Source organism: Anabrus simplex, chromosome 1 (genome assembly GCF_040414725.1).
Source record: "Anabrus simplex isolate iqAnaSimp1 chromosome 1, ASM4041472v1, whole genome shotgun sequence".
Classification (NCBI taxonomy): domain Eukaryota; kingdom Metazoa; phylum Arthropoda; class Insecta; order Orthoptera; family Tettigoniidae; genus Anabrus; species Anabrus simplex.
The window spans coordinates 1,357,139,653-1,357,153,580 of record NC_090265.1 but is presented as its reverse complement, the minus strand read 5'-3'; the positions used below and the strand labels follow the sequence as shown (position 1 = coordinate 1,357,153,580).

General features: G+C 39.6%; 1 protein-coding gene and 1 long non-coding RNA gene across 2 annotated transcripts in view; one reads left to right on the top strand and one right to left on the bottom strand.

Annotated features, from left to right (window-relative positions):
* The window catches only part of LOC136859016 (death-associated protein kinase 1), a 1,193,585-nt gene extending 1,185,003 nt beyond the window's left edge, over positions 1-8,582 (top strand). Inside the window, exon 24 of the mRNA XM_068225494.1 lies at positions 8,267-8,582. Within this exon, the coding sequence (XP_068081595.1) occupies positions 8,267-8,295 (29 nt within the window). The 3' untranslated portion in view covers positions 8,296-8,582. The remainder of the gene's footprint in view (positions 1-8,266) is intronic.
* Positions 1-13,928, bottom strand: part of LOC136858341 (uncharacterized) — a 505,582-nt gene that overhangs the window by 185,586 nt on the left and 306,068 nt on the right. The gene's annotated exons all lie outside the window — the stretch shown is intronic.

Below are 13,928 nucleotides of genomic sequence, written 5' to 3'. Positions count from 1 at the left end.
CATATGGCCCTAATCTAAGTCACTGAGGTTGATGACCCCCTGACCATCCAAGTTTCTAGGCTGAAGGCTAAACACAATTAAGTTACATCGGTTGATGACCAAAGTTTCCACTTTACTATCCCCAGCACATTCACTGCTCAATCAATCAAAGTTCAATAATTACAACAATAGCAATGCTCACAAACTTTGTGGCAGTAAAATCCATTTCCTTCGGATATGTCCCTTTAATCTTTACTTTATTTTTTTATATTCCCCAGACAACAAACTAAAATTTCCAGAATGCATCTCCAAGTTATTCGCTTGATTAAAGTTATTTCAAAATTCGGTTTCACTGAATTTAATAATTAAATAAATTTAAATGATTTAACGAAATATTAACAAACAACAAATTTCATCTCCGCGGACTCTGGTTTCCTCACAAATTTCTACGCAGCGGTGATGTGAATTCAATATTGCGATGTTTATCTGGCTGGAAAAGAATTTGTTACATCATTCATGTCCAGCTATATATCTCATCTCGTGATATCATGCTTAAAAATCTAATCTAATCCTAACCGTTATTAACACTTGGATATCCTAATAATCTACGTACAAAGCAAACAACTCGCCATATCATTACGATGTCATATCTCGTCATCACTGAATTTTGCACACCCCTCGCAGACAAATCGATCATCACGACCATCGCTCTATATTTTGGACAATCCTGAAATTGGGTTACTCTGTTCCTTATACTCAAAGTTCATGGTTTCCAATGTTCATTACGTCCCCAATTACAGTATTTCACAATACTTAGATCATTACCGGCTATGAATTTTCAACTAAATCCAGCATTTTAACATATCCCTGGCCGAGAATTACATTACAATCTCAACTCCACTGTCCCGTTAGATAGCGGAGGTGTCTCACCCCCCTCGCTCGCTTGGCAGTTACAGGAACCACCTGGTTTATTCACAGTTGACTGACTTCTCAAATGTTCCCTTTAAACTCTGCCGACATAATTAAACAAATACGATATTCTAACCAACAAAATGCACAGATTATGCTTCAAGATGCCCACACTAATTATACGCGTCGCCAATTATACCGCTATGGATTTCTATGAATTTCTTTCCATTCTCAACATTATAAAATATTCCTCGGGTTATCATATCCCGGCTTCAATGACAGGACTCTAACCTGATTCACAAAACTAACCTCTGTTTCCCAGCTCCACAATTATCATCGACAATGAACTGGAATAAAATCCTCACTAGAAATCCCCAACGTCTAATATCGCACAATGCATTACTCATGAATAACTTCGCATAAATGATATCGTATTTAATAACTTGATTTTACGAGAAATGACTGAAACATTCTACTAGATCTTTTTATTGTCAGTCAGACACAGTTTAAAATGGGCATTAAATAAAAACGTTTCTCTCCGTGACCAAATTCATCTCCCAGGTTCTCACCCGACAGCGCGCTTCCTCTCGATTGAAAATGAGTAACCATGGATTATTATTTTTAACGTCAAATTGCAGTCAGAAGAATTTTACGTCGAATGAACATCTTACTTTGACATCATAAAATACAAGCAGTACACTCACACGGATGACGATCTACATTGGACGTGATATCACTTCGGAACCCTATTCAATAACTTTTTACAACTTTATATGGCACTCGCAAGACTTCAAAATTTTATCCAAGTGGAAAATAAAACAAATGACTCCTTTAGTCGTACTCTCACATTTACAAAACTTAGTAGGGCGACCACTGCGTCGTATATCCCCATTCAAATACAAGAAATCACGAGACAAGATATAAGAGGTAGTAAGATGGAAAGCCACCTACCTCATGTCCACGCCAGTATTCGTCTTAGGGCTCACCTGTGACCCTGGCATTTATTTAGCCATCTTTACATTCATGGCTGTACATCTCATTATGTTTCTTCAGGTTTCCTGGAATAAAGCATAAAAAAAAAAAAGAAAATACCCTTCACTTGTTTGCTGGGCGCACACGATGGATTATAATTACTCCCGCACACGAATTACTTAATCACATTAGAATATTTCAGTACTTTGACCGTCCTATCTGATACACTTATTTCTCTCAAGAAAACTATCTCCCCATGGAGTCAAGACTTAGCCGCAATGGCTAAAATCTGCAGTTGAACTCAGTCTACTTTCGTTGGTTTGATTTAGCAGAGCAGCTCAACAATTTTTCGTCCGCTTTGTATCACAAATGCCGGAGAAGGAAGCTTCGTCATGGCGTCCCTTCATATTTATAGCAGTTACCCCCTCTCTTCAGGTCTCTCCCTTTGCCGCCAAGAAAATTTTATAAATTTTCTGACTTACCTAAACTGTAATTTCAAGAGTTTTGAAAGTGACTACATGCTTGCTACATTTCTGGCGGTAGTGTTCATGGACATTTAAAAATTTTACGGGTTCGATTTGTGAGATGATTGACCTCCTTTGATAGGCACTATATTTTTTTGACTTGGCGTGGTCACGCCGGGTACACGCGCTTTGAAATAGTTCATAAAAATTACTTGAGATTCTTCCGCCGTCGACACGTGTGGTTGACGTCACGTACCCCAGAGCGTGGGACCGAAGGTAATCACCCCCTCGTCACGTGTCAAATCCATGCTATCAAGAATCCAACTTTTAATTATTTTGTTATATAATGCATAATGTTCTTAGGGCACAAAGGTCATGGGTTCAATATGTTACACAAGATGATAAATAATCAGGGATTCTCGTATATGTCAATTGTTATCATCATTCCCTTGGATTCCTCGTCCTCATATGTAGCATATCTCGACAGACCAATACTTTTTTTGAGCCACTGTAGTTTGGCTGCCCTTGACTGAGATGATTGTCTAAAAAGTTGTGATTTTCTTTTAGGCATACCAGTAATTTTTATGTGTTGCTTACATATAAAATAATGAACGTAGCGTGTAAGTAGATATTATAAATATAACTCACGTATAATGTAACTTTCTAATATTAAAATAATTGGTCCAGTAGATCCTAAGAGTGCTGAAGTATCAATCAATTACTGCTTTCGAGTTCAACATAAACACTATTTCCTGGCAGCAGGTATGAGTAACTTCTTTATAAAGAGCTCGAATTTTCCGGTTACACAAGTACCATATAACCGTAACTACCCCGGTGTATTATGCATGCCTTATGCGTTAAAACAGGGCCATCCAGTTACGAGCGCGCCCGCGTTCGGGGAGCACTGGGCAGTCAGACTAGCACTCCTTCCTCTACCACCACTACAGTGTGGCAGCGAGGAGACCTGAGACGAAATATGTTCGGACCGCGCTGACTAGATACGTACATACAGTCGTATGACCGACGGCTTTGGTGGGATTGTTGACATCATATTGGTAGAGCTGTTTCAGCATAATAAATACCGGTATACCACATATACAAATCGAATGGTACTCCAATGTACGGAATGTGCAGGAAACGAACTGCATTTTTAAGTAAAGAATAATGTGATTTATTCAAAACTGAAATTTGATCATATTTGAGAGGAAAATTCAACAAACTTTTACCAATATGAACAGATAGTACATATCTTGAGTGACTTTTGCTTAGTCGTTTTTTACGAGCTTTAAGTTTTGGAGGAAACAATCTTCTTCACATTGGGTACAATATTTCTGGAGACACCTATTCTTAAACAAAGTTTCTATCGCTCATAGCTGCATGATGTTTACTTTTCGTAAGCTTAAGAATCGAAAAGAAACGCTCACAAATGTACGTTGAGCCGAACTTGACATTAAATTCTTTATGCAGTATATTTGTAACTTTCAGAAACTCGTCACTGGGACTCAATAAATTTCCTCTTGAGACACGTTGGAGCCAGTTTGCTTGTTTGTTTGTTTGTTTGTTTGTTTGTTTCCGGCTGCTGAACAGTTGTACCTAAATAGGAATATTTGTTGCGAAACTTGTGAGTGATATAACCAGCAAAGTATTTCAAGCCTATCTGATTGTTTCTTTATGATAGCATAAATTCGAAAGCTTCGAGCATATTTACGTGTTCTGGAGTCATCCACACTTTAACTAAGCCTCTAGCTATGACAGTTTGACAAGTCTTGTGTGGTCCTACTCTCTGTTGAAGTTTCTTATCGATGCAAATTTAATTCGATATATACATTTCATCAAATATCAGAACAGTTAAACTCCGATGACGGCTTAATTCACGGGTCTTTGTGTTAATTAGACCAAATACATCGCGCAGTATACCCTGTTCTACATGTGCGCAAAATTGAAGGAACCAGAAATGGTTAATGTCGGGCCTTTGGACTAACACTCTACAATGATATCGCTGCTGATATATCGTCTGAAGTATAAAGAACTGTTTTACTTCTACATTTGCTTTTATTTTCACTGTTCATTAACACTTCTATTTGCCCCGGAAAAAAAATATATCCGAATATTGAAGTAATTCTCTCAGAAATGTCACTTGCCTTTCTTTAAGTCATTATAGTAATTCTCATTCGTTCTTTAATAGCTGTTCACATTTTTCCCTTAAGCCACTATTTTCTCTATCCAACAGTAGAATCTTGCTTTTCGAATCATCGTACTCGGTAGTTCCATTGTTTCCGTTATTGTCCTCTCTTTCTTCAGTTTAATCTTTCCTACAATCAAAATAAAAAAGTTATTCTTGTGTTGAAAAAATGGAAATTTTATATAACATTTAAACGTGTATTTATTGTGTTTCTTCACTCTTTCTTTCTTAATCTGCTTATCTTCCATGGTCGGCTTTTCCCTCGGACTCAGCGAAGGAGCCCGCCTCTATCGCCTCAAGGGCAGTGTCCTGGAGCGCCAGACTTTGGGTCGGGGGAAACAAATGAGAATGACCACTACCTCGCCCAGGCGGCCTCACCTGCTATGCTGAACAGGGTCCTTGTGTAGGGATGGGAAGTGTTTAGAAAGGACAGGCAAGGAAAAGGGAAGGAAACGGCCGTGGTCTTAAGTTAGGTACCATCCCGGCATTTGCCCGGAGAAGTGGGAAACCACGGAAAACCACTTCGAGGATGGCTGAGGTGGGAATCGAACCCACCTCTACTCAGTTGACCTCCCGAGGCGGAGTGGACCCCGATCCAGCCCTCGTATCACTTTTCAAATTTCGTGGCAGAGCCGGGAATCGAACCCGGGCCTCCGGGGGTGGCAGCTAATCACACTAACCACTACACCACAGAGGCGGCTGTGTTTCTTCACTCACCTGTTCAAATCAGCAGCCGGCGATCTGAGAAACTCAGCTACATCCTTATGTAGATTTCTGTTTTTCAGCCCTCCTGTCATTATTAGGAGTTAATATATTTCGTTCTAGTGGTATATTACCATGCATCCGGTTTTAAATTACGGCTGTTTTCATTCCGATAATTTAGTAGTTGTTGTCTAGAAGGGATTTCAAAACACGTCGTAGCAAAATGAAGCGAGCAAGCTCGACCTAAAGTAATAAGGAACTTTTGTAAGCCTATTAACTTAACACAGCATTTATTATACAAAGGCAATAATATAATATATTATATTTTAGAAATACGTACCATGTTTCAAACTAAATTTATCATTGCACCGACATACGTTTTACCACAATTTGACAAGGTCTTCATTTTTCAGGAATGAAACATACTTTCTATCTCATCCTTTGGTTTTCTTGTGGTAGCTTAAACAGCCTGCTACTGCACAGCTCGGCATTTACAAAAGTATGATCCGTGTACAATGAAAATAATAACAGAGCTTCAAATTATATACGTCATATATTTCAAAACATAACGCATGTTTATCACATTAAACATACAACAGCTGCAAGTCATGTAGTCGTGGCGCCAGTGCCTCGCAGTGCTCCCCGCGTGGCGTCACCTGCGCAGAAGCAACGCGTTTTCGTCTCTCTTACTGACACACCATTATACTCACATCACGCCCACCACTACCCCCTTCCTCACTTGCTACGTGGCGCTCCAAATATTAGTCGAGTTGAGCCGAGCTTAGCTGAGTCGCCCCAAGACGACGCGTTGGTCCGGAGCCGAGTGGGACCGATGCACTGTGCACAGGACCTCTGCGCCTCAGTTTGTACGCGTGAGATTTTGGGCGTTTGAGAGGCCCTGCGATAGATCATGCCAAGCTCGGTTGTACAACCGCTATGAATTGATGAAAAACGTTTTTTACTTTTTATTAACATTTATATGGTGTACTAATCAAATGAACCACTAAACACCAAACAGGCATATCTATATAGTGTTGCCAAACTGTACGGAATACATTCTCCTGGGTAAGGAAGTAATTAACCTCTTTGACATTTCCCGTTTTTCGTATATTGTTTAGAGCTACGTACCACCACGCACGCTGATGGAAGCATCGAAGTAGCGCTTTTTCTTCCGACGTGATTTACACATATTTAAATTTCAGACTGAAAAATTATAGCTTGTAGCGATCCGTCAAAAATGTTTTAGTTGTAAAGCCTGTGGAGTGAATTCAGTAATGACTTACGGATCAATAAGGTTATATATTTCCGTCTATCGCCACCATGATCGCTGCTAACTAATCCCTTCCTGTTGCCCTTAATAATATCATTCTAACATTTCCACATATCCAGTGAAGTGAAATTTAAGTCAAAACTTTGTTATTTGACTAATGGCCAAGTGCACGAACCCTGTTTAGCGTAATCAGCGTTTAAGATTCTTCTTAAACCTTGTTTAAATGAAACTGCGGAGCATCATTCCTGATTAATACTTTAATCCCTGATTATTGTCGGTTAAAGTTAAACAGTCAAGTTCGAGCGGTTACCAAACACAAACAGTGATTAGCAGTGAAGGTAAAATGGCTGCCAGATTTGGAGATGATTTTGAAGATGAACTGTTATATTTGGAATATCTGGAGCAGAATGGAAATGAGCGCGAAGGTATAATAGTGGAGAGAGCTGATCCTTTTGAAGAACTTAATGATAGGAAATTTTTGGAAAGGTTTCACTTATCTAAACAAACAGTTTCATTTCTTCTGGAAACAATGCAAAATAACCTACAGTTTCCAATGCAGAGAAATAATCATGTTTCTGCTATCAACAGACTGCTCACTGCATTGAGGTATTATGCTACTGGTTCCTTTAACATAATTGTAGGTGATATTACTAATATACACAGAACAACAGCAGCTCGGATTATACACGACGTGAGTAATATTATAGCTTCCTTCAGCCAACGCTATATTTATTTTCCAACATCGCAAGCAGAAAAGAGGGAGGTAATGGAAAGCTTTTTTAATATTGCTCCATTCCCTGGTGTAATTGGAACCATCGACTGCACCCACGTTCGCATCCGATCTCCAGGTGGAGAAAATACCGAGATATTTCGGAATAGAAAAGGTTATTTTTCCATAAACTGTCAGACAATAAGTGACAGTAATTTACTCATGAGAGATATTGTAGCTAGGTGGCCTGTTTCTGTTCACGACAGTACAATATTTCAGAACTGCAGTAAGAGGGCACAATTCGAGAGAGGTGAAATACAACATGGTTATTTATTGGCAGATAGTGGATATCCGTGCAAGCCATTTCTCTTTACACCTCTGCTGAACCCGCAAACCAGAGAAGAGCATATGTACAATAGGGCACATATTAAGACCAGAAATACCGTAGAAAAACAGTATGGTGTATGGAAGCGGAGGTTTCCTGCTCTTTCTGTTGGTTTGAGGTGTGAAGTCCATAAAGCTTTAAATATAATTGTTGCTACAGCAGTATTGAACAATATTGCAATTTCAACAAGAGAAGAAAACCCTCCGGATGATTTAATGGTTCAGCACATTATCGAAGAGCTCCAGCAAGCTCGAGGTCCTGATATCGAAGATGGCGAACAATTAAATCCAGTACACCAAATGTACAGATGTGATGACAATGCTGGCAGAGCAGTGCGCCAGGCTTTAATAAATGGTCATTTCAGGCGAGTGAAATTTATTAACGTTTATAAAAACCATACACTTTAGCAAATTAGTATTCTATCGACCGGTCACACTCCTCATCGTCCTAACCTACTAGCACAAATGAACCTGACTTTTACAGAAAATGAAAATAAAAGTACGCTAATCTTAACACTCTCTGCTTTACAAAACCCACTTAGTTTGGCCTATCTTCGTTCTTGTTCATATGTTGCCAGTATTTTAGTTTTTCTTTCACAATGTTTAGTTTTAACTCTTTTATTTCCATTTCTTTCTTATGTTCCTTTGTCATTACTTCTAACTGATAATCCAACACTGAAATTCTTCTTTCACAGGCATCTGTAATTTTGTCTCTGGGTTTTGAGAGTCTACGCCGACGAGATTTAGCTCTATTTGATAATACAGTATCAGCTGATATTGAAGGTTGTACTGCTGTATGTGAGGACGGTAGGCATGCTGGTTGAGTCAATGAATTTATGGGAGGTTTGAGTAAGGGATTCAGTGCTTCCGCTTGACCTTGACTTTGAGTACAAGTTTCTGCCGCGTCAGCAGATGGTGCTACTACAGCTGGCAGTGTTCCTGTTTCGTGTGCTTCAGTTTCGGTACATCTTTCTTCCAGTTCAAACGGAAGGACTAAAACTGAAAAAAGAAGAAAACGTGTAATTAATATGTTTAGTTGGAGGTTAACTGTTAAATGCCTGATACAAATTGTATTAGTGTACTCTATGTTCATACACTTACCTTCATTCACATGTACTTGGTATAAAGCATCTGAGTCATGAGCGTTCATAAGTGGTGTGATAGTCGGTCGTATTAGGGCCATAACCTTTTCAGTAGTTTTAGACAATGTGGGCTTAAAGTTACCACCACCAGTTGCGTTCATCATTACTTTATTGTCTGCACATGATTTTCTTGTTTTCCTTTTCAAGTTCTCATAACAGGTCTTCAAATTTCTTGCACTCCTGCAAGAGACACCTGAAAAAAAAAAAGAAAGGAAAAAGAACTATAACATGCTGGAGTGATAAGACTATTTTGCTTTCACTATTTATGAAATTAAGGAGCATCTACTTTTAATTATATTTTTGTAGTATTGTTTTTGAAAATAAATCTGAATTTAGAAGGCTTTAAACCGCAATAGCACAGATAAATAGAATTATAATATTCGGGTGTATTAATATTGTTTTTTCGTACAATTTTACGGGAATAAATAAACCCAAGAACTTTTAGTTGTAGTTTTGTAGTATTGTACAGGAAATAATCTGCCATACTATATATTCTGTTGACAGATTTTCATAACCTAACTCGAAAACACTGTATTAATTCACAATAGTACAGAGAAATATAATGCTTACCTGCAATAGAATTGAATTCTTCTGCGATTTTCTCCCATGTATCATGTTTCTGCTTTACTGTAACTCCATCGGTCTTTTTATTTTCTATGACATCTTTGTGTCTGATCACTAATTCAGCCACAATATCGGTTTCAAAATCCGAAAAATTGGACGACCTTTTCCTCTTTTGTTCATCCATGTTTCTAATAAGTACTTCCAGCTTCCAACAAAGAATAAATTAGTATTCTTCCTTCTTCTTCTTCTCCTTCCTGAGAGGTGTGGTTCTAACAAAAGTAATACGAAATCATCGAAGCGCGTTCACTATTCTTCGCTACCAAGTTAAACATCAGGGTAATGTTTTATTCTACTGCCAGCTAAACATGCTTAACCAAACATTGATTAAGAATGGTGCTCCACACTTCCCTCTAACCAGTCCTTAAATTTAAACCATGTTTACGTACACACTGGTTAGCTGAATCTTAAACGAGGTTGGTGCACTTGGCCGTAAGTGAAATTTCTAAATAATCAGCTTGTTGTTCTCTTACTGTGGGGCTATCCATCTATTCTAGTACAACATGTAATTTTAGTGCCGGGCTGAGTAGCTCAGATGGTAGAGTGCTGGCCTTCTGAGCCCAAGTAGGCAGGTTCGTTTAGTGCCGGGTTGAGTAGTTCAGACGATATAGTGCTGGCCTTCTGAGCCCAACTTGGCAGGTTCGTTTAGTGCCGGGTTGAGTAGCTCAGACGATACAGTGCTGGCCTTCTGAGCCCAACTTGGTTGGAAATTACACAGATATTTAAGAATTAAACGTTAGGCCTTCCCCTAAAGTACCATTTCACTTAGCGCGAATAAAATTATTTATAGCCTAGATTGTAGTTCCTCATTCCCTGACTTAACATACCGATTTTCATTACATTCTCTTCAGTCATCAATCCCTCTTCTTTTATCCTTCAAGAGACCATTCCTTTACGATTTTATTTTTTAATCATCTTCACAGTTTTCCTTGTCGATATGAACCGATAACCATGCGGATTTTACACCTTAAAACAATCGTGACGAAAACCATTGCCAGTGAACACGACTGAACCAGTGCTCGGCGTAGATATGGACTGAGCAACAGAAGTCTAAATTCATGAATTCTATTATCATAGTCGGTACGGTAAAACTGTACAAGACATAAATGATCGGAAATTGTTTTCTCTATAACTTTTGTTATGTAGTACAGTACTTTTCGACAGGACCAATACCCATTTTTGCATGCCATCCCCTCCCCAGGGAGTAAGTCGTATGTGTACTAAGTTTGCTTGAGAGCTATGCTTGGGCATACACGCATACATATATAATCTTGGTCATATTGGACATTCCGACTGGGGCTGAACTATGACTTAAACGGCATCCAGATTGTCACAGTTCCTCTCGGGACCTTGAAAACTATGGATTCGACATTAATATCTGGGTGCTAGGGGTGTCTTGCCCCCACAGTAGTAGTTTTTTTTTTTTTTTAGATAGTAAGTCGTATGTATACCAAGTTTGGTTGAGAGCTATGCTCGAATATACAACCTGTGTCTCAAAAGTTCGGTGAATGGTCTCATGAAATAAAGACAACGTAAGTTACACACAAAACTCATTTACTGGCCTTCAAAGTAAGCTCCGTTAGCTGCAACACACTTTTGACATCGACTGTAAAGCTGCTGGAAGCTGGCAGCCAACGCTTCTTTTGGAATCTCCCGGAGAACACTTGTCACGCGTTTTTGGAACAATGGCCCTTACACTGTCCTTGCCTACCCCCACTTTATCTGCTATCATTCGTAACGACAGTCGTCGATCATTCGCAAGTATCTGTCGCACTCGTTCGAGGTTGTCTGGAGATGTGCTTGTGGTTGGTCGACCCGAACGCGCCTCGTCCTCAACACCCTCCTTTCCATCTCGAAAGCGTTTAAACCAGTCAAAAACGCACTTTTTACTCGCTGCTTGAGCGTGGTAAACTTGCACTAACATTGCGTTTGTTTCCGTTGCCGTTTTGCCTAGGTGGAAGCAAAACTTCATGTTAATGCGTCGCTCCGTTTTGCACTCCATTGTGCAATGACACGAGTGCTCACACTGACTCCGTGTGCGTTCAACTCCGTTTAACTGTGCTGAGTTGACCGATAGGGGGCACTTGGTGTCCTGTCTCGCAATGCGTAAGCGCGAGAGCATCGTCCGAACTAGCACGGCGTACAAACTAGGCGACCATTCACCGAACTTTTCAGACACAGGTTGTACATACTTTCATCCGTAATCTCGATCATTTTGAACATATTCTTTTCCACCCCTTCTCACCGCCGTGCTAATGGGGCTGATCTTGGACTTAAATTATATCTGGAATGTGACTATTCGCCTCAGCGACCCCAAAAACTATGGATTCTACATTAATATACGTCGTTCTATATTACTTTTATACTTCACCCCCTTTCCATCCCCGCCCAAAGGAGTCTTATGAGTGTCCTACCCAAAAGTATATTTTTTCCAGATGATAAGTCATATGTGTATCAACTGTTGTTGGCAGCTATGCCCAAACGTACATGCATAATCTCGCTGCTGTAGAATCCTGGAGCTGACGTTGCCATGGTTACGGCAGTTCATTTCTTTATCCGATTCCTAGAGCAGGGATAGTGGGTTGCTAATATTTCCATAACCGTTGGTTTTAGGGCCTTAGAACATGGCTTTTGGGCCCGTATGGCTTACCGAGATTTGTTCTTTGCGTCAAGGGTCTTGAAATGAGCTTTGTCTCGTCCTTGTGCGACAAATTCGATATTTCGCCTATATTAGCCTAGTCTTTTTATATCTTCCCCCGTCGCCGCCTCCCCTCGATTTGTTTTGAAAATAAAATATAGCCCATGTCCCTCAGGAATAATGTATATTTACATTAGTTAAGGATTTTTTAGAATCGATCCAGTAGTTCCTGAGATTAGCCATTACATCCAAACAAAGTTTACCTCTTTATATATTATACTAGCTGTAGTACCCGGCATTGCCCGGATAGTTTCTGAATGTTTACTTTTAAGAATAGTATTACCAGTTAGTTATGTGTGAAGTCAATTTCTATAGAATTGATTTCTAAGATGTTGATTGATATTTTACGATCTGTTACGTAATTTTAGAGTTATGTAGATGTGTTTGGTTTCAAGTTTTAGATTATTCAATTTTCGAGTAAAGTTTTGTACTTGTGGAAGCTCGAATTGATTGGGAAGTATTTAATCCTTTCAAAACACAAAAACAAAAAGTGATGACTATATGGATTTACTCGTCGCGCCTATAGATGTGATGTACACGATTTCAGCCGACATTCAGACTGTCACCACTTAACTTTCCGACTCCAAAAGCAGTGGATTCAACACGAACATCGTTCATTTTATACTGTTTATTTTTAAGCCACTCTCAGAGCCACGTCGCAGTGGAGGCTGAACGTGGACTAAAATTATATCCAGAGCATCAAACTTCACCTCAGCGACAAAATAAACAATGGATTCGACATTAATATCGGTTATTTTCCATTATTTTTACATATCATCCGCTCCCATTCCACACCTCAACGGGGATTGGGATGTTTCATCTCCATAGGTTTTTTTTTCCCAGATGGTGGGTCATATGTGTACCAAGTTTCGTTGAGAGCTATTCTGGAACATACCCACATACATCCATAATCTTAGTTATTTGTACATTCATTTTCACCCCTTCTCAACCTTCATTTTGATTGTGGCCGAAGTATGACTTAATCAGCATCCAGAGTGTCATAGTTCAACTCAGCGACCTCATAAACAATGGATTAGACATGAATATCAGTCGATTTCGTTTATTTTTATATTTCACCCTAATTCCTAGGAGAGCTAGGAATGTTTTCCCCGCAACAATTTTTTTTCAGATAGAAGTCATATGTGTATCAATTTTGCATGAGGGCTATGCTGGAGAAAACACACATACCTAATTAATTTCGGTCATTTTGGACATATTCCCTTTCACCCCTTCTCATCCCCATGTCGATGGGAGCTGAACATGGATTTCATCGACATGCGCAGTGTCATTATTCACCTCAGCTACCCCGGAAACTATGGACTGTACAATATTTGTCGTCGTCAATTATTTTTATATTTCACCCCTCATCCTGACTTCTTTTCCTACCGCTTTTTCCCACACTTGTGGAGTCGCGGGTGCGAACTACGTCGCACATGTGGATTTGACCCTGTTTACGGTCGGATGCTCTTCCTGACGCAAACTCTATATGGATGGATGTAGTCACTATTCCGTGTTACTGTGGTGGTTGGTAGTGTGGTATGTTGTCTGAATATGAAAAGGAGAGTGTTGGGACGGACACATTAACCCAGTCCCCGAGCCAGAAAATTAATCAGAAGCGATTAAAATCTCCTACCCGGCCGGGAATCGAACCCGGGACCCTCTGAACCCGGCCAGTATGCTGATCATTCAGCCAACGAGTCGGACTTCACCCCTCTTTTTGTATTTGTTTATAATTACTATGTTACGCCCAAAGTAATTTCATCCAGATAGTAAGTCATATGTGTACCAAGTTTAGTTGAGAGATATTCTAGAACATACACACATAGGCCTACCTGCATAAACTCGGTCGCTTTGGACATTTTTCTTTTTTTCACCCGCCAAGAGTGTCAGAGTTCA